General features: G+C 33.0%; 2 protein-coding genes across 2 annotated transcripts; one reads left to right on the forward strand and one right to left on the reverse strand.

The window, feature by feature from the left end:
• Window positions 1-2024: 2024 nt before the first annotated feature.
• Window positions 2025-5243, forward strand: TBL1 (trichome birefringence-like protein (DUF828)). Its single transcript, XM_086248505.1, has 5 exons — window positions 2025-3279; window positions 3667-3859; window positions 3987-4180; window positions 4303-4461; window positions 4755-5243. Exons 1-5 carry the CDS (start codon window positions 2318-2320, stop codon window positions 5119-5121), a joined length of 1875 nt encoding a protein of 624 aa, XP_086104631.1. The 5' UTR covers window positions 2025-2317; the 3' UTR covers window positions 5122-5243.
• Window positions 5244-12513: 7270 nt separating this feature from the next.
• Window positions 12514-14834, reverse strand: LOC147282286 (homeobox-leucine zipper protein HAT14-like). Its single transcript, XM_086246845.1, has 4 exons — window positions 14426-14834; window positions 13912-14237; window positions 13678-13757; window positions 12514-13260 (listed from the first exon to the last, which is right to left on the reverse strand). Exons 1-4 carry the CDS (start codon window positions 14700-14702, stop codon window positions 12939-12941), a joined length of 1005 nt encoding a protein of 334 aa, XP_086102971.1. The 5' UTR covers window positions 14703-14834; the 3' UTR covers window positions 12514-12938.
• Between the last annotated feature and the right edge of the window lie 6282 nt (window positions 14835-21116).

Here is a 21116-nt window from a genome sequence, read left to right on the forward strand (position 1 = left end):
CCATGGACCCCTCTATAAGGGCTTTAAAAAAACCCTAATATATAAAGTTTTCTTAGAAGTGCGTATTATATTTTTCGATGAACTTAGAACTATTAAGAGTTTAGATATGTCGCAGAACTTAGAGCAATGTTTACACCTAAATTTGGCACTTCCAGATTTATGCAGTGCATGAAGATTTGGTGTATTTTTTGGAAAGTATGGAAGGAAAATTAGGATAATAATCATTAATTATCTTGAGAATTTTTGTGGATTTATAGTTCATGGAGATTTAGTGTATTTTCAAGAAAATATGGAAGGAAAATCAGAATAATAATCATTAATTAACTTGAGGATTTTATTGGATATTAATTATGACATTTACTAGGAAGTGAAGGAAAATCAAGAGAGATATGATGCAATTAGAAAATGATTCTGAATACTTGATGGGCAAGAATCCCGAGTCCTACTCGCACAAAAATTGCTAGATACTAGAGTCTTAGACTTCTATAAATAGATCTCTCCAAGAAGATCAAAGGACTCCTTATCTAAAAACACAATCAAAAAAATCATTCAATCTCATTCCTATTAAGGTTTGTTACCATTTCTTTTAAAGTTTATTAGCATTTCGAAAATCTCAATGTAGGAATTGCATTGGCCAAAAGTTTTAGTGATTTGATATGCAACATTTTCCCCCATATTAAATCTCATTCCTATCAAAGTTTTTTTATTATTTCTAAAATCTAAGTGTTAAAATCTAAGCAGATTGATTACTATACTATAGAATTATCGTTTGATCTTAAGTTTTCATTCAAAGATTTTAGGCCGTCCAAAATGTGGGAGTAACTCAAAACTCTAGCGATTGATGAACAAGGGCCGGTCGATTCGAAACATAAGTTTTGAAAATTTTGTCTAGCAGATTAATTGGCATTCCTTTGCTTATTATCCCGAATTTGCTTTCGCAACAAAATTGAAATCGATACTACTATCACTCAATGACATAAAATTATTACTGTCACTCAATAACACGATATTTTATGTCTTGTGGTAATGTACTAAGCTTTTACATGTAGTTATAAACTTATAATAATAGGTTAAAAGACATTTACGCAATAATTCGAATGTCGCTAAACAATAGTGAATGCAAGGGTGTTTCTGATTGTCAATAACACCTATGGTCTGATCGGTCACCTTTGTTCATCGATTCACAACTTAAAATGAACCGAAATGATTTATTTTTTTAAGTGAGTTGGCAGTTTTTACTTTAGGTGTTTAATATGAACTAATATATCATTCACCCAAATAGTTACTCCAAAAATTTACGTCAAATCAAATTACTTTTGGCTTTAAGAAATTACATAATACATTCATATCATTATCACTATTTGAACTCAAGACTGTTTTCAGAGAAATTCAACTATTAAGCCAATCCAAATATCATCGACCAAACAAAAAACCTTTTAAATTTGATATGGCCGTATCCAAGTACAGCCACTCTTGTTTAAATCTTCATATCATATTGATTATTGATAAAATATTTAATTTATCCAATTCTAATAAAGACGTTTAATTCATCATACTAAGAAAATTATTTAAATTTCAAAATTAACTATTGAATACATTTCTTATCCTTTACTTATGGTATCCATACATATTTTCACATTAATTAGACAAAATAAAATTCCCAATATAATATGTGGAGGTTGATTTCTACAATTAATGCCTTAATGGGCAATGCCCCAACAATCAGGCCACAAAACATGGTTAAAAACTTAAAACTTAAAGCAGAAGCAGGCCGGTGTTGATTGACTTCAACTTTCTCTCTTTATTCTATTTTTTTTTTCTTTATTTCTTTATATTTTTAAATTTCAATAGGTGCGTGTAGACTGTGTAGTAGCAGTTGAAGATGATGACCATGAGTCCATGACCTCCTCCCTCCTTTTTCTCACTTTCTTCAACCTCCACGCGTCAAAACAGTGTTGAAGTTTTTTTTTTTTGGCCATGAAAACAGTTTTGAAGTTAAATAACAGAGCGACTGTACTTTCCATGTACAACCCCACCCACTTCCATGGAAAACATTTGCCAAGTGGCACTCCTGTAAATATTCCTCAAACCCAGTGCCATTCTTGTTCCAAATTCCTAAGAGCTCACATGTCTTGGTTTTTTTTCTCTCTCTGATTAGTGTGATGATCCACTTCGAGTTCTCACACAACAACTCTCTCTCTCTCTCTCTCTCTCTCTCTCTCTCTCTCTCTCCAGTAGCAGCACCATTTCTCTCCACTTTATCTCTCCCAACTTCTATTTTCCCACATCTGGCTTCTTCTTCTCAACCACCTCCTCCATGGCTGAGGCAACAAAGCAGCAGCAGCAGCAGCAGCACCACCTCCCCATCAATGGAGGGACTTTGATCTCAGACCTCAAGAGCCTCTTCTCCATCATCAGAACCAGAAGAACTGTGGCTTTTGCATATGGGTTCATGTTTGCCTTTGTTGCTTTCACTGTCTTCTTAGCCTTCAACCCCTCCTCCCCAAACTCTGCTGCTCCTTGGTTCACAAACATTTTCAGCACCACCACCGCTACTTCCACTTCTACTGATGGATCTCAATTCTCTTCATTTTTTAGTTTCCTCTTCCCCAATGGCACTTCTTCCTCTCCCCAACAACAAGTTCAGAGCTTTGCTTCTCCTCCACAAACAGAGCCATCTAGATCTAGCAACTCTACCACCGCACAAGCCCCCACTGTGAATAAACAACCACCTATTGTGACAAACCAAACTCAAACCCCTGTGAATACTGATCATTCCCAAGTTTTGAACCCAAATCAGACATCATTTGTACCATCTAAACATGAGGCAACACCCAAGAATGATACTCATACAAGCTCTCCTAACCCAACACAGAATTCTGATAAAGCCACAGTTTTTAAGGCAAATCAGACTGGAGTTGCTGCCCCATTAACTCCGGCAGCGCCGGCGAATAAAAACGAGAACAACTCTGGGAAGGAAGAGAAGGGTGTTTCTCAGAAGGGTGTGCCTGCCAATTATACTGCTTCTCTGCTGAAGAAACAGAACAATGAAACGAATTCGACCTTGTCGGTGAAGCAGGGGAAGGAGGTTGATTTGGTGAAGTCTTTGATGAATTGTGATTTGCTTCATGGGGAATGGGTGAAGGACGATTCATACCCTCTATACAAACCTGGGTCTTGTCCTCTGATTGATGAGCAATTCAATTGTATTCTTAATGGCAGGCCAGACAAGGATTTTCAGAAGTTCAAATGGAAGCCTAAGGATTGCACTCTCCCTAGGTATGTGGTCAAGTTGTAGTCTCACATGTTGAACTTTTAATTCCTTACCATGTTTCTTTATGAAAAAAAGATGGTATTTGAATTGGATTTTGATGTAGATTGTCTGCTAAATCCTTTTCATTGGTTGATGGATTTTGATTAATTCATACTGGTCTATCAAGTTTCGGTTTTGGAATTGTGGGTTCTATTCAGATTGTTTATAGTCATGAGGTTTGAAGTTTTATCTTTAATTCGAGTCTCTTAAGATTTTTGTGTGATTAATATCCATTCAGCACTTTTGGGTTTTCTTCTATATCTATATTGAAATTGATCCATGAATAAATGTAATTTATGGTTCTGCTTGACAAAGACTTAAATCAATATGAAAATGTTGTTTTCTATAACCAGGTTGGATGGAAGTCATATGTTGGAGTTGTTGAGAGGAAGGCGCCTGGTTTTTGTTGGTGATTCTCTAAACAGGAATATGTGGGAATCTCTGGTTTGCATCCTGAGGAACTCAGCAAAAGATAAAAGCAAGGTTTTTGAAGCGCATGGAAGAACCCATTTTCGCGGAGAAGCTTCATACTCCTTCATATTCAAAGTAGGTTCAATCAAGTATTCACCTTTTGTCTAAAATTTAAGCTTGTTACACTTATATTTGTATTGTGCAAACATCTCCTCAATTTAGTGAAATTTACATGTTCCTTTTCTGGTTTGGAAATTGCCAGGATTATAACTGCACCGTGGAGTTCTTTGTGTCCCCTTTCTTAGTTCGAGAATGGGAAATGCCTGAAAAAGATGGATCAAAGAAAGAAACACTTCGTCTTGATTTAGTAGGGAGATCATCCGATCTATATAAAGATGCAGACATTGTCATCTTCAATACTGGACACTGGTGGACTCATGACAAAACCTCCAAAGGGTAAGTTTATGATTATTTTGACGTTCAAGGTGGTTGAAAATTATTATTTTGAGGACCAGATAGCTATGGTTTTGTAGTTTGGACCCTGGCCATGGGAACTAAAATAGCATAAAAATTTGCAGGAAAGACTATTACCAAGAAGGTAGTCATGTCTATGGTGAATTGAATGTTCTTGAGGCATTTCGGAAAGCTTTAACTACATGGGCCAGATGGGTTGATGCAAAAGTTAATCCGATGAAAAGTATCGTTTTCTTCCGGGGTTATTCTGCTTCCCATTTCAGGTAAAGTGGAAATGATCATATCAACCTAGATATTGATGATGCAATGCATTATGTTGCTTCCATTATTAGGTTCACCGTCACAATTCAACTTCAAACTTGAAAAAAAAATAAAGTTAACCCATTCTTATTTTCTTGCCGATGCTCATTTTACTTCATCAAACATTAAGGGCTTTGAATGATAGCAACATGAATGCTCTATTTGTTGTTTCATCTAAAATCTGTTTAAAATTAAGCAACTTTTAAGATTTGCACAAGAAGAATAATCATGATTTGTATTATTTCTTCCCCAACAGTGGCGGGCAGTGGAATTCTGGTGGTGCATGCGACAGTGAGACTCTGCCCATCTTCAATGAGACATATCTAAAGCCATATCCACCAAAGATGCTGGTACTGGAGAAGGTGTTGAAAAACATGAAAACCCATGTCACCTATCTCAACATCACAAGAATGACCGATTTCCGGAAGGACGGTCACCCATCAATCTTCCGGAAGCAACACCTCAACGCGGAGGAAAGGAGATCACCTAAACTCTTCCAGGACTGCAGCCATTGGTGCCTTCCCGGTGTTCCTGATGCATGGAATGAGGTTCTCTACGCCGAGCTCCTAGTAAAACTGTACCAGCAGAAGCAGAAGCAACTGCAACAGCAGAAGAGAGTATAGGTAAAAAGAGTTGCACAAAACATAAAATGCCACATCCATACACACTCATAACTTTTGAGTCTAAACCACACTTAGCAGTACTATACTTTCTCTTGTTTTCCTACCCTTTCCGGCATTATTGAGGCATTATTGAAAAAAAAAGCAGTGAAGCAAAGTTATGTGAGAGAAAATGATATCAACCTGTGATCAGCTGTAATAAACTTATTTGTTTATATGAATGAAAGAGAGTGAGCAGAGGGAAGAGTGAAGAGGGTAGAGAGGGGGACTATAGCCAGTGGTTCAATTTTCACTTGTAAATTTCTTCCTACTCTTTTACCACGTCGTATTCTTTTAGCCTCAAAGGCTTTGAGAATTGTAAATGTCTAAATTCTAATCATTTTATTTAGTTTGTTTTTATTTAAAATAAAATTAGTGGGTTATATTAATATACTCTTCCTTATTCCTTCACTATTTGTGTAATACTTGCCGATCCGTGATGGATGTTATTGCTGGCTTAAAGTGGCCGACTGTTTACTGCTTTTGATGTCATGAATAATTGAATATGTATTATAATATCATAGTATGTTTATTATATATTTGTTTAGGATGGGGCTAAAGAACTTTTTCTTACTTGGTCACATGGGATGTTTGACCATAGATCAACATTGCATAATATAATCTGCAATTTTAGGATTCAGGAGGTCCATGTTTGATGAATCTAAATTAGGAGAGCTTGCCACGTCTGAATCATTATTGCTACCATTGACGACCATGTGTCTTGGGAATATATTGCATACAGAATTTATCATGGGTCCAAAAGTAAAATAAACCACCGACATATATCTAATATGATATATTCTCAATTTCTACATCTAACAATGAAGCAAGATTTTACGCAATACTGGCCAACCTAAGCCGTGGCCATCACTCCAGTCCAGCTGTAGGAAAACATTCCATACTAGGGCCGGCAGCATTGACACATGGTAATCAGTCTCTCTCGAGGCCGTCCAAGAGTTAAAAGAAATCCTTGCAAGAATAATATCAGGTACTCTTTGACAAATGGTGCACCTAGTGGTATGCATGTGTTGGTTACTTCTCTCTTTTTTCTTTTTCTTTGTTTTTAAGGAGGAATCATTAGATGGAAAGCCCAAAAAGGCCCAATACATCAGCAATCCACGTAAACGGGCCAAAACAAAATATGGCTCGTAATATACAAACACACCCTTCCCATCTCACACCCGTCTCTACCATTCAGAGCCGTGCACACTTTTTTTCTCTCACTACACACTTTTTTCTAACCTCACATTCTGAAGCTAAACCATAACATAAACGCCATTGAACCAGCACCAAGCGCTTAGCGTCAGGTGTGAACATGCGGAAGCGAACCTGAATGGGCCTATATATATATATATAGACCATTCAAGTGTGGGATTCTATATTTAGGCTTATTTGTAGGATCCCTCATGGGGCCCACTCCACATTATATTTCAATAATCGGAACCGTCTACTTTTTTGGTCTCCATTGAAGAATTGTACTTGCAAAAAATTAGGTTAATTGGAAACTATTTGATCGTTAATTAAATGATCACCATTTCAAGTGTTTATCGAAAATATTTTGTTCGTCTATCTATTTGATCAAAGTTTGATAGTTTAATGGTTTTCGATTTACTTAATTTTTTGTATGGATGATTTTTCAATATAAATTTAAAAAATAGACAGTTCGGATCGTTAAAATACAATATTAAGTTGGCCCCACATTGAGATCCCATAAATATGAAATCTCATACTTAAAGCTCCATATATATATATATATATATATAGATAGTAGTGTCGGCTATAGGCGATAGGCGTGCCTCCACTATGAAATTCATCCATGCCCATAAAGAAGTGTGTGATTACGAAATATCGTTAATGGTTGTTCCCTTGACTTTATAGTATGTGGTAGATAAAGCTGTGCATATTAGATGGATGGAGCTTCCTCATTTTTCATTTTCTTTTAAAGAATGCCATTTTTGCTCTCAATTATTTTAATTTTCTAAATCTACCATAATTATTTTCATTCTTCTAATTCAAAAGGAAAAGAACAATACTCGAACTTTTACCGTTGTGTATTGTAAAAGGTCTTTATCATTGAAGCCAGCAGCTTCCACTATAATATAATTACTCATACAGTACGTCATATATATCTCTCCCTACGATACATGGACCCTATAAACATGATACGTTTCTCAATCGTATATTGCCTTATGTATGTAGTTTTGCAATCCTACTGTGCAAATGTAATTGAATTTGATATAACATATGAGTTCTAAATTTATGCCAAAAAAGAAATTGGTCTCAAAACCCATCTCTTCACCTTTACCAGTAGTGAAACATCCTCATTTATAATGTTAAGTTTTGGTGTAACTCTTTCATGAGGATTTTTCTTTTGACCTGAATTCTTCTGAGGATTAACACTCCATTTTACATTTTTACACAAGGATTTATGAAGTCTCAGATTTTATTTGGTTCAACCCATAAACTATAGGCTTGTTGCAACGGGCTTTTAGAGCTCAATGGTACAGTGGTCTAGTTAACAAAACCATGTGGCCCATTACTCCACATTCAAGCGGAATTGGGTTCACTGCATCTAATAATATCCTTAAATTTTGCATTGTGCTCTTGGGTGTACTCATCAATGAATGTAAAAAATAAAAAATAAATACACTACTTAAAAAAATACGATCGGCCAACCATCACCTACTGGCACAGTCCTCATGCATGCTTAATTTGCTTGTGTTGTAAATTTGTAATTCTAAGCTTAGGCGTTCAATTGAAATAAGATGTTCTCTTGTTCTTTAATGTTGGTTTTGTAATCCAAAACGAAGATATTTTGGACTTTAAACACAAAGCATTTTGTGTTTAGGGTTTAGGGTTTTGCATTTAAAATTTATATTGGAAAAGCTACTGAAAGTGTACTTAAACCACATAATTTTAACGATCATTAAGTCCACTTTAAAGTTTGCCTAAGATAAAATAATTCACTTAATGTGTTTAGTGTTAAGAAAGTCCACCTTATTACTTTTAAAATATTCAATCAGCCTACTTTATAAAGTAAGTAGTTCTACAAGACTAAGCAATCAGCGCGTTTAGTGGTTTTTTTTTTCTATTTTTTACAAGGTCGATTGAAACTATCAAACAGTTTCTAGGGCCGGATTGAAACTTTGGAACAATTTGTAGGGTAAGCTTATCACTCAACTCATTAAAAATTGGGCAAGCTTATCACTGAATACCTGTGTGAGCTGGCCTATCAGGCTATCATTGGTAAGAGTTCTTGGGACTACCCGAAAAACTTATGTTTGGAAATTGTCCTTCATATATATAACTACCAAATGAACATATATTCACATGATGACTTGATGACTGTGATTATCAAAATGATATCAATGTTGAGAGTAGTATCCATATCGGGCAAATAATGTCTTGCTTAATAGAATATAAAATATATCTTGAGTTTTTTTATTTATTGTCAATTGATTTTAGGTAAGAGTTCTTGGACTACCCGAAAAACTTATGTTTGAAAATTGTCCTTCATATATATAACTACCAAATGAACATATATTCACATGATGACTTGATGACTGTGATTATCAAAATGATATCAATGTTGAGAGTAGTATCCATATCGGGCAAATAATGTCTTGCTTAATAGAATATAAAATATATCTTGAGTTTTTTTATTTATTGTCAATTGGTTTTAGGTAAAATGTTCCAATTTTTTTATAGTATCAGAGTGTATGTAGTCCACCTGCTAGGTCAAATGACCACACATGCTTCCACGTTCATCAAGCTATCCATGTATTTGGCTTAATTAAGTGACCCCACACGTAGAGGGGCATGATGAGAGTAATATCCCTCATCATGAAAATAAAGTTGTGCATAATCTAAGGTCTTGACCCTCGCCACTCATTGACAATTAATTTTTTCCAATTAATTGGAAATTAATTTTGAATAAATTAAAAATAAACCCAAAAGATATACATGACTTCGGGTAAAACCCAAAGGTTTTTTACTTTCAATTTAAACTCATTTTGATTGATGACATGTTGGATTACTTTCCTTCTATATAGGTTTTGATGAGTCGACCATGTTACTCAACAGTCCCATATTACTCCTATGTTTTCAAATGGTAGCTTTTAATGTTTAATTAATGAATATCATATTTTAAGCAATTGTCAATTAACAATTACGATTATGACAATTAAATTTTTTCCATTTCAAGTTGTAATTTTGAATTTTGAATGTTCTTACATAATAGTTGTGTGTCATCCTTTTTAAAAAATATATGCAACTGAGTGTTTGTATATTTTTCTTGGAACTTCTGACAACAAGGTAAATAAAATTGTCATCCTTTACTTCAATCATCTTCTATTTTTTCTTATTGTCTCATCTTCCATCTTCTTAATTCTTTATTTTATTTTATTTTTATCCTGATTTAGAGGTATAATTTTCACTTTCTTTACATCCCCATCTTGTTCTTACCTTTTTTAATTTAACCTGAGCCAAATGTATATTCTCCTTTTTTTCATCTTTTTCTTTACCTGAGCCAAAGGTATCTTCTTCTTATTTCTTTGATATGATCTAGATGTTTCTTATTCTTTTATCTTTTTTTACCTGAGTTAGAGATGATGATACTTTGTACTTTCGAGTTTCTATACCTATTTTGGGTGGGGATACCTTTGGTTTATACACCTCATAAAGAGGTTGAATTTTTAGTAGAATTGAGTATAAAGTTTAGATGACTATTTGGAGTGTGTTAGGTTATGTTCTTTAGATACTTGATGAAATGTTGTTATGAATTTTTGGTTGATTTTTATATGGTTTATACACCTCATGAAGAGGTTGAATTTTTAGTGGAATTGAGTATAGTGTTTAGATGACTATTTGGAGTGTGTTAGGTTATGTTCTTTAGATACTTGATGAAATGTTGTTATGAATTTTTGGTTGATTTTTATACCTTATGAGGAGGTTGGGAAAGAATAATAATGGTTTAAGGTTAAAAGATTGGGTGAGTTTGTATACAGGGATGTTACACAAGTGAAGGCTTTTTCACCTATAGATCGATTAGGTAATTAATGAAATTAATATAGTTATGTTTGTTTTATGGTGTATTGTTGCATTGTACAACAATGTAAAAAACTTATCCTTATATACTTAGGAATGGGTTTGTATTTGTGTTGACTTTAATACCTTTTTATTCTCTTAAATTTTGGAGCTAGGCTTGTTCATTTTTCTCTATCTAAATAGTAGGTAAATTATACGTATATATTTGGTGTTTAACATGCTCATGATAGTTGAAAATTTGGAATTAAATGTAAGTACATCATAAAATATTAAGGAATAAAAAACTTTAAATTCAAAATTAAAAGTAATAAATGTCTAAATTTGTGGATTCTTAATTGATTTTCATTATTTACCCTAAAGGGTAAAATAGACATATAAAATTAAAAAATGGGCCTAAATCGAAAACAAAAAACTCTTGGTTTTAATCTAATAGTCATTCTACTATTGAACTTAAATTTAAAAATCTATTAATTTTTAGTTGAATGTTCCAACTTTTACGCGTTACAAAAACTCATGCATTCTTATAGTTGTGCGGGAGGACAAATAATATTTATAAAATAGTAATCCTTTATGTGATTTAATTATTTGCGCACTGGCTGTCCATCATGCATGAATCATGACTCATGAGAGCGGAATATATAGCACTCCTCAAATTAAACAAAATAGGAATTTGTGGATGACATTAAACTCTGACGTTTTTCATATCAGTTTCCATCAACATCGAGCTTATAATTCTGCCAAGAGAGTTGGTAACTATAGAGATATATGTAGTCGATTATGATAACATGAATATATAAAAAGGAAAATGCTAAGTGTCCAATTTTTTTTTTTTAATATTTGTTTCTCACCTTATGTGTATAATTAATTTATGAATGCTATATAAATTTGAAAAAAAAAAGTTGGGAAAAAAAAGTTTGGATCCTAGCGCTGATAAATAAATGAGTATGTCACCAATAATATTAATATATTGTGTACAAAACAAATCCCTATAAACCATACTGTAGAAGTTATGGCTAATTAATATTAGTGCATGTATGTCTGGAATAATAGTTTTGTCAACCTCGTTCATTAATTTATTTTAGTTTCTTCAATCTTCAATGTAATGACATCTAACTAAGAAATTAATAATGACAGCAATAACATCAAATTAAAAAACTAAACCAAAGTTTCCAACTTTGAATTGCATTGCGAATCGGTTAGTGCAATCACAGTTAACAAGAAAATCACATGTATTGAATAATTCTACAATTTTTTCTTGTTACATCGGAATGAATCAAATCTTTGACTTATTCTAATGCTAATCCATTTTTTTTTACCCTCCATCGCCTTTTTTCATCACTTGAACTAACCCCAAGATGTGTAATTTTCATATTTTTATACCTTTGAGAATTCCAACATAGGACATATGAATAGGTAATGTATCCCAATTAATTTGAACTTCTTATACTTCATCACGTGAATGCAGGAAAATTATAAAATATCAAATTGAGTGTAGCGTGGAAGTTAATCAGAACATTATCATCGCTACTCTATTGATTTACTAATCCATTTTTTAAAAAAGGACAGAGACATTTCTCTTGATAATTACATTAATTACCAAAGAAAAAGGCATTACTAGTTATTGGATAACTCGTAGATCTTCACACTTTTTTTTTTGATAGAATTAAAATATTTAACTCAAAACAAAATGGTAATGGGTGCAAAGACTCAAGACTTATAAGTACATATGCTAAGCTCTAATTTTCCGATCTGAGACATTGCTCCACATTACTCTCAACACACCCCCGCACGTGTGACCAGATTTTGACCCTTACACGTGAACAAATTGTATTGGGTGACGTAGGAGCACGTGTGGCCGTTGGGCCTTACACACGAATAACCTGTCTCTGATACCATGATAAATTAGAACATCAAACTCAAAACTAATTGGCAATGGATGGAGATGCCCAAGACTTATAAGCACATATGCTAAGCTTTAGTTTTCCAATCTGAGACATTACTCCACATTACTCTCAACATTTTTATTTGTACTCATTTTATAGTTAAGAACTTAATGAGAAATGTCATAATTACACAACAAAATATATTAAATTGACAAAGTATTAATAACATAAAGTTTTTTTAAACGTGTGATTTTGATTAACAATATGATAACATGTGAGACTACCCATAAAGAATTTATTACCCATAACAATATGAAACCATTTTGTTCTCTGTTACTCTATCAACAAAGGATTATCTCAAACCAAGATCTTACATAAACAGTACGTACATTTGCATATCTGGTGAGGAAATCCCATCGTCCTTTATTCTCATGAAAGAGATCATTGTGAAACCGTGTAGCCATAAATGTACCACATGTGAAATTGATCTTCACCACAAAAATTAACCAAAAAGAATAGCATGCAATTAATTCATACACGATATAGTAAATATTGATCAATTCCCTGTCGACACAAATTAATAAAAACCCATAATAATTAAACCACATGATAAAGGGTTTAATTTCTAGCAAAATCGTTTCTACTTAATTTCTCAATTCTCATCATCAATAAACAAATATATCATCACCCTTAATTAACCCAGTCCCTGGCTTCTAAAACTTTTCAGAAGAAACCAAAGACACAAAAGATTGGGAAAACCCAAAAAAACAAGGGGCAACTCCAAGCCAAAATATATACAAATGGAATGGAGTACATGATCATCTCTCAGATCTCCTACTACCGACATCTAGCTCATGCAGCTCCTTTGCTAGCTTGGGCCTGGGCCTGCAAGTGAACTTGGGCCTGAGCAAATGGATGATGTAACCTGGGCTTTACGGTGGCCGCAGCGGCAGCAGTGGTGGTGGTGGTATTGACGGAGGCTGTGGTCACCACGCGCTCACAGGAGGGGCACATAGTGAGAGTGGTGGCAGGAAGCTGCATGTAGAAAGGTTGAGAGGTTTTCAAGGCTCTTAATTCCTGCAGTTCTTTTTGCAACCTCCTGTTCTCTTCTGTCAGTGTCTCGCAGCATCTCTTTAAGTACTCACAATCTACCTCTGTCTGCTTCAACTTTGTTCTGTATATTAAATTTCCATCATTAATTTTCACCCACAAAATGTATGTAACATGGAGACATTTCAGTAAACAAGGCCAACCATTAAAACTACAACATTTAATGTATAATGCATGTTGTCTCAGACCAAAAAGGACGAGTATGGTTTACGAGTGATTGCACATATTCGATTTATAAGCCAATAAAATCATTACGTACCGATATCGTTTACAAGTAATTATAGGTATAGTTTACGTACCGATATAGTTTACACTAAAAAATTGCATTTTAAACATTAGAAGAGATCCAACCTTAAACCTATTTTCTCACTCTTTGGTAACATTTGAAATTTCCTCTAACACTAAAGGCTAAAGCTACATATAACTTATTTTATAAAGAAACTAATGTAAAATTAAATTGAAAGAAAACAAATATATATACCTTGCTCTTCGATTCTGAAACCACACTTCCACTTGGCGGGGACGAAGATTTAACTGTTTAGCCAGAGCAAGTTTTTGCTTCTGCAAATATATTAAATAAAACAACAAAAAAAAGAGAAATATTAATAAAAATAATAATAATCAAAATGTGGGAATTCATTAAATTTACTCTCTCGGGAAATTAATTATTTTTCATTTTTAATTACAAATTTTGTCTTTACTCCTTTTGACTTACAGGATTGAGAGTGCTGTGCTCCTTGAAGCTCTCTTCAAGAAAAGCCGATTGGTCCTTGGAGAGCCTGAGTTTCTTCCGAGTCGACCCGTTGTCCTCGTCGTCACTCGCTCTGTCGTTCTCAGCCTCCAAATCCCTCTTATTACTTCTCCCTCCGCTATTTAGAACCCCGAAATCCATCTGAAACGACGAGACGGTGCTGTTCGGAGATGACAGAGGCGCCGCCGCATCCTCCGCTTCCTCTGCCGTGGCCACCACCAGCGGCAACCGGTTCACATCAAACCCTTTTCCCGGTCCATCCGATGAACCCGGTTCGGTCGACACTGCCACTGTAAACCAAATATACGAAAAATAAGCAAAAATAACCAAAACCCAGTTGAGCCCACGAAGTTCTGGCAAGTAGGTTGTCATTGAAAATACAAAATTTAGAGATTTTCTTTTTCATTTTCTCGGGAACCAAACAACAAAAATAGAGTAGACAACAAAGAAATTGGTGAAGTGGGTGTTGTATACGTACGGTTATCAGTGAGCCAAGGGAACCGAAGTTGTGAAGAAGAAGTGTGGGTGCGAGGAACAGGGGCTGAAGGCAAGAGGTTGAGCTGAAGAGGTGGATCTGCTGAAACCCTTCTGATCTCATCTTCATCATCTGATCTTGAGCTGAAAGAAGAACTTCCCAAGCCCATGCAAAACCCTAGATCCTTGTTGTTAGCTGCAGCAGAAGCCAAGTTTGTTGGGGCTTGGTCAAAAAATAGAAATGGCTTTGGGGCGTCCCCTAAGCTGAGAGCAAGCTCCATTTTTGATTGTTGTTGTTGGTGGTGTTGAATGTTTTGGTGGAAAAGGGAAGGGAGAGGAGGGAGTTTAAAAAGAAAGGGAAGAAGAGAGAAACACAAGTCTATGAATGAGTCTATCCAATCCAATAATCTGCGTTTTTAATGTGAAAGCACAACACAGAACACAAGCTCTTACTCCTAGTCCCTTTTTATTTGTTTTTGGTTTTGTGTTAAAAGAAGAGAGAGAGATTGACCGACAAATCCAGGTTGACAAACGCACGTGAATTTATTTAATTATACAACGGTTCATACACGAGACTATTAGAGGAGGAGAAAAAGAGGAGTCAGACCAAAAATAAAACAGAGAGACATTTCATCCTTTGTAGTCAAACAATAGCGCATGCATGCTGCACAAAAATGGTTTTGAACATAACTTTCTTTGACAGAGTATTACGAATTTAAGATAACATAACTTTCCTGATTTCATAAAAGAATTTGCAGAGTAAATACCAACTAACTGTTAATATAATGATATTTTTCTGACAAATGTTGAGACAGATACCGAGTTAGATTATACTTCCACTCATATTCATAGAATTTGCAAAGTGAAAAAATAACAAAATCAATAACTCAAATTGATTCTCTAACAATATATCATGTTTGACAAGTGAATATTTTGGAGTGAGTATTGTTATGCAACTTATGCTTAACAAATATGTGAATCAAATAATATAACAATAGAGAGATTCTTTAGTGGTATAGTTGTACACGCTTATGATACGGCCTCAAATAATATAGTGACATATGTTCTGATTTTTAGTAAAATTTGAAAATATTTTAAATAAATATAATACATGATGTCACGCGGTTTTATTTAAAATTTTTAAGAAAATCATTGTATGTAATCGTAACATCATGTGACATGATGATATGATGTTATCAATCTATTTAGATTATAACATGTGTACGATTTTAAGAGTCTATTTTATAAATTAATAATATACATCTGTTATAATTTAAGTGGATAAATAATATCACATCATTATGCCACGTAATATTACGGTCACACACAATAATTTTTCATCTCACTTATTCAAATTTGAATTCATTCTGAATTTTTTTTTTATTGATCGCCTCATTCTGAACTTCACTTGACAAGTAAGTTTGGTAACTCTTACATTTCCAAATATGTAATTGTTTGCCAAAACGTAATTATATTGTAAATTAGAACTTATATTAGAAGTATAGAGAAGGAAGAAAATGTATTAATCAATATTTAATATTTAAAAATTAAAATCAGTTTGACTTTTCTGCTGAAAAAGAAAAATAGGAATAAAGTACGGTATCTAAACATACATATGTTTATTTGGTGCACAAGGCAACAGAATGTTTTATTCAATATATAGAATAAAACTAAGCAACTTACTTTCTTTGTTTATGTGATTATTGTCCCCACTGTTTTCAAATTATTGTCTTGACCAAACAAGGGCCACGATTATCATGATATTAATGTACGAAAACAATCAATTTAAACATAATAAATTAAACTCACTAGTCATTCCAGGGCTGGAGATGAATATATATGATGGGGGCCTGTGGTTTTATTTCCATTATCATCATCATCATCATCATGATGGTAATATGAGGGAATGATGTATGTCTTCTTACCAAACACAATAACACACACACATATATATATATAATTATAAATATTTATATTATGTACATTGTACACAATGATATGGGTTGGGCATGCACTGTTGGGGTTTTGTTTGTATTCAAATGATAGCCAATTAAGCAAAAGTTTTTGCAGTTTCCAAGTTTTCTTATCATCAGTGACGCAATTTGAAGTGAAATGACTCTGATGGCTTGGACCGCTGACTCACCAACCAGAGCTTTGAGATTGAGAGAGAGAGAGAGAGAGAGAGAGAGAGAGAGAGATCTATGCAACTTTACCAACTTTCTTTCCACGTGTCATCCATTTATTCGGTGGAACCAAACCAAACGCTGTTTTTCAGCAACCAAGCAATCGAGCATGCTAGCATGATGGGTGAACAGAGCAAAATATTTATATCGGGAAGATTAGTCAAATGGTAACCTAAATCATTAATTAGATTAAACTGTTATTTACACTTCTAACTTGTCATTATGTATTCTAAATTGAATATTTATTGCTTTATCATATTTCAAAACAATGTAGAATAATAAATTAGGAATGAGAATAATGTTATTCATAATTAAATTAACCTCTGTCATTATAACAATGACGATAAAATCATTTTCTTTTCGTAGCTAAAAATGATTTATAGTCATGAAATTGTAATTTCCTCTTCAAAACATGCATAAATTCATTTTGCAAGAAACATATTATTTGCCATGAGTATATGATTTCAAGTGACAAAATTCACAGTTAACTTCCAAAATTAGAATATAGTTATTTAATTGTATAGTCTAGTTAACATAAAATTCTAACATATATATATATAAATGTAGTTTTTACATTTGGAAGTAATGAATTTATCTTTTTTCATTTTAAGATAAAATTCTAATACGCATATATTGTAAATCATACAGATATGTTTTTTACTTTTAGAAACAACAAATTTATCTTTTTATATTCAGTAGTGCTAGATATACCACATTTTTATACCATAATTTCATACCACCTTATGTGGCAACTTACATGGCATTCATACATTGGATACTAAAAAATAAAAATAAAAACCCAAAAAGAAAAAGAAAAACTATGTCCAATAAAGTAATGACACGTGAGATGGTATAAAAATGTGGTATAAGAAATGTGGTAAGTATAGCATTATTCATATATTTAAGATTTAATTTTTAAAGCATCCAATAAATGTACATAATATACAATATCTGCTATGTAAGAATATATTCTTCTAGTTTTGTTTTTTTTTTTTGCCACTAAGGATATATTCTCCTACTTAACAATACAGGCTATACAGCAAGTTAGACAATCATACTAGAAAACATGAGTCCACAATTGACTATTATGAATATGTTTTGTTTAGGCAGACAAAGTGATGATCTTTTACCATTCCAAGAGAAGTCCTTTTTGATTAAGTTTCTTTTTCGAATAGTTTATGGGGGCAAGCTCCTTTTGTGTCTTTTAAGCAGCTTGGTGGGATCGACCAAAAAAAAAAAAAAAAAGCAGCTTGGTGGTAGATACATAGCCATCAAACATTGAAACTACCATAAAAAAAAGTCATGGAAAGGGTATCCAATGGAGTCCATTATATGTAATCCTCATCTCATTGGCTGACTAGGTTCTAATTGATTAAATCTTTATTATTATCTTTGATTGGGTTTGAATATTTAATTTTGTAGTTTTTCAATAATTATTTTGTGATGGATATATGTTTGGTGGTCCCACGCGCGTGGGTTAGCTTTTTAAACAAGTCGTAATTAAAATACACATCCAGAGGATGTGACCAGGTCAGATATGTCATGCTTTTGGGATCATTGCAATAATTGAAGTCATGCAGGCTTTAATGATAAGTTTGAGAGAGAGAGAGAGAGAGATGTGAATTATTGGGTGGGACCCTGAGAACCGTGGCACAAAGTATGACTATGGAAAAGCCACACGAGCAACCCTCTTTCCACTCCTAGCTACTACATTCCCTAATCACCAATTTGACAATTTGACAATTTGACAATTTGACAATTTGGCAATGATAAGTTTAGACAATTGTAGTAATTAGGTCAAGGCTACCAATTGGGTATCTGCCACGTAGCGATATTAGCTTAATAATCAATGTTTGAAGAATTGATACCTTTTCATCACAATTGTTTAAATTTGTTGTGTGTATAAATATATATATTAGCATTCTCATCACATTAATCTTGAAGGCACCCACCCATAACCAACATGGTTAGGTTAGAATCCATATGATAGGGCAACCATATGATCCAATCATCTCAACTTGCAAGCATTTGATCAATCACCAATAATTAATATACGATTATAATATATATTTTGAAATAGATTATAATTGGTTTCTTTTCAATAGATGGCATGTTTGGATAATATACGCCTAAATAATGATTTAGTTGTTGAAAGAAAAATGTTACATTGAAAATGTAAGGTCTTGCATAATGACTTATAAGGATTTAGACTACTCCTCTTATTAATGTTAATTAGTTTTGGGATGAATGCTTAGATTCTTTTATAGTATCAAAACAGACTATCCATGTGTTGGGCCTAACGGCCACACGTGTTTCAATGTCATTCAATATGAATTCTCCATGTGTAGGTTTGAATGATGTCACATGTGCGGGGGCGTATTGAGAGAAATATCCTACATTGAAAATGTGAAGCCTTGTATAATAACTTATAAAGATTTTAGCTACTCCTATTACCAATTAGTTTTGAAATAAATGTATAGATTCTTTCATTAATGATACATTGATACTAACATTATTGAATTTATAATTAAGTAAAAGACGGACATTCTATTTTCTAGTGAGAACATTTAATAGTTGAGTTTCCTCAATTGCAAGAATATAAAAACAACCCGAATCATATCTTTGAGGTTCATTTTCTAAATATCATTGGCAGTATGAGTATTGCTGCACTCATTAAATGATGTGATAATATTTTGTTTATTTAAATATAAAAATTATTATGAAAGTTATTTACTATTAATATATAATATATTAACATGTGTACTGATATATTATTAATTAAATAAAATCAGTGATAAATTTACTAACTCCAACATTATTGTGATAGTATATAATGACATTCGAATTTAATTTGACTCTCATTGAGTTAAGCATGAGTTGTATATTTGAGACAAAAAATCTAAACATTTCTTGCAGTGAATTATAAAATATATATAATGACAAATGATGACCATATTATTTCGAAGAGAAGGAAAATTGGTAAAACGCATAATTGGATTTTCTAGAAGGACCTTGGTTGAAAGCCTAATCTGTTAGTTGCTGCCGCCACTAGATCTTTTACTTGTATTCGTCAAACAAATTATAGATGGATATTTCAAATATATTTCCCCACCTAATAATATTAGGTAACTGCTGATCTGGTCCCGCTTTTAACATGTCAAAAGCAAATCACCTGGTGCATAGATTATGCAATCTCTAATGGAAAAAGGTCACTTGCTCATTAAGGGAGGTGTAATTTAGAGGAGGCCTCTTGACTAACTGATTATATATATACACAGAAGGATTGAGTTCAAATCCAAGAATCAGAAATCCATTTGTTATTTGAATATCTTAGAATTCAAACCGTTGATTCAAGATACAAAAGCTATTGGATCAAGACCAAATAGATTATGTTAGTCACGAAAACAGAAATTGATAGTCAAAGTAAGATTAGATTGTTTGCTTAATTCCCAGTCATGGAAGGCGTGCAACTTGTCTAAATATGCATTCTCATTTATATTGCCATTCATTTGATATAACTTATGAATATATATGCACAATTCATTGTGGTTGATACTTAATTGATAGATAACAAAATATTTATATATATAATCCTTCTCAGTTCCAGACGTCCAAAAGCTTTTAACTTTTGAATAAATTGCTGAGTCGCTCCAATAAATCCGCAAAGAAGCCGGATTGATCCACAGTGCATTATTTCAACAACTAGCTAGCATCATTGTCATTCCTCAAAATAAGAATGAATTTTCTTAATGATTTAACTTAGATAATATAAGTACGTATGAATTCTTCGAGTATAAAATTATTCAAATTTACTTAATAGTTAATACACATGTTATTTGCAAGTGATTGTACCAATCTATGGTTTACCTTCAGATTTTGTATGATTGTATCGGTTGCGAGTGACTACCGTTTTTAATATTTTCAAATAACTCATTCCACAAAATAATATTCGACAAAAGTTTATCTATAAACATGTACTTAGATGCGGCAATTTGTGTTAGTGAATCGTGATCATGTCATGTCATGTTATTTTATCTTCGAATACTAGTCAATTTTAACTTGATCGTTTAATTAATTGTATTGAATAACTTAATCATAATCCAACATATTTATAATTGTGTTGTGTTCAAGTTTATTTTTTATTAAAAATACTTTAGAAGCCATACAATGAAGTTGTGATTCAAGCCATGAAGGAGCCAAACTCACCCAGCTATTAATTAATGGTGTCGAATAATTCAACTCTAACTCAATCTATTTCATTAATCATATCGTGTCGTGTTCAAATTGACCATATATATTATAACTTAAAAAATTAAACTTAATTTCATTTATTTTTAAACCAAAACTATGACTTATACATCACTTATCAAATAAAATCTATTTAATCATGATACTAATAAATTAATAACAAAATAAATTTATAATCATACAATAAATATTAAAGCATGAGAAAAGTTTCTAATTTTTGTTATATAATACTAGTTAAACATGGTTATCGTATTATAATCGTGT

This window comes from Dryas octopetala, chromosome 6 (genome assembly GCF_963921425.1).
Source record: "Dryas octopetala chromosome 6, drDryOcto1.1, whole genome shotgun sequence".
In the NCBI taxonomy this organism is placed as follows: domain Eukaryota; kingdom Viridiplantae; phylum Streptophyta; class Magnoliopsida; order Rosales; family Rosaceae; genus Dryas; species Dryas octopetala.

Coding starts and splice junctions, on each gene's coding strand:
- TBL1 (XM_086248505.1), top strand. CDS start 2,318: ATGGCTGAGGCAACAAAGCAGCAGCAGCAGCAGCAGCACCACCTCCCC. Junction 3,280..3,666: donor AAGGATTGCACTCTCCCTAG/GTATGTGGTCAA, acceptor TTCTATAACCAG/GTTGGATGGAAGTCATATGT. Junction 4,462..4,754: donor TATTCTGCTTCCCATTTCAG/GTAAAGTGGAAA, acceptor CTTCCCCAACAG/TGGCGGGCAGTGGAATTCTG.
- LOC147282286 (XM_086246845.1), bottom strand. CDS start 14,702: ATGGAGCTTGCTCTCAGCTTAGGGGACGCCCCAAAGCCATTTCTATTT. Junction 14,238..14,425: donor CCCTTGGCTCACTGATAACC/GTACGTATACAA, acceptor TTTGGTTTACAG/TGGCAGTGTCGACCGAACCG. Junction 13,758..13,911: donor AGCACAGCACTCTCAATCCT/GTAAGTCAAAAG, acceptor ATATATTTGCAG/AAGCAAAAACTTGCTCTGGC.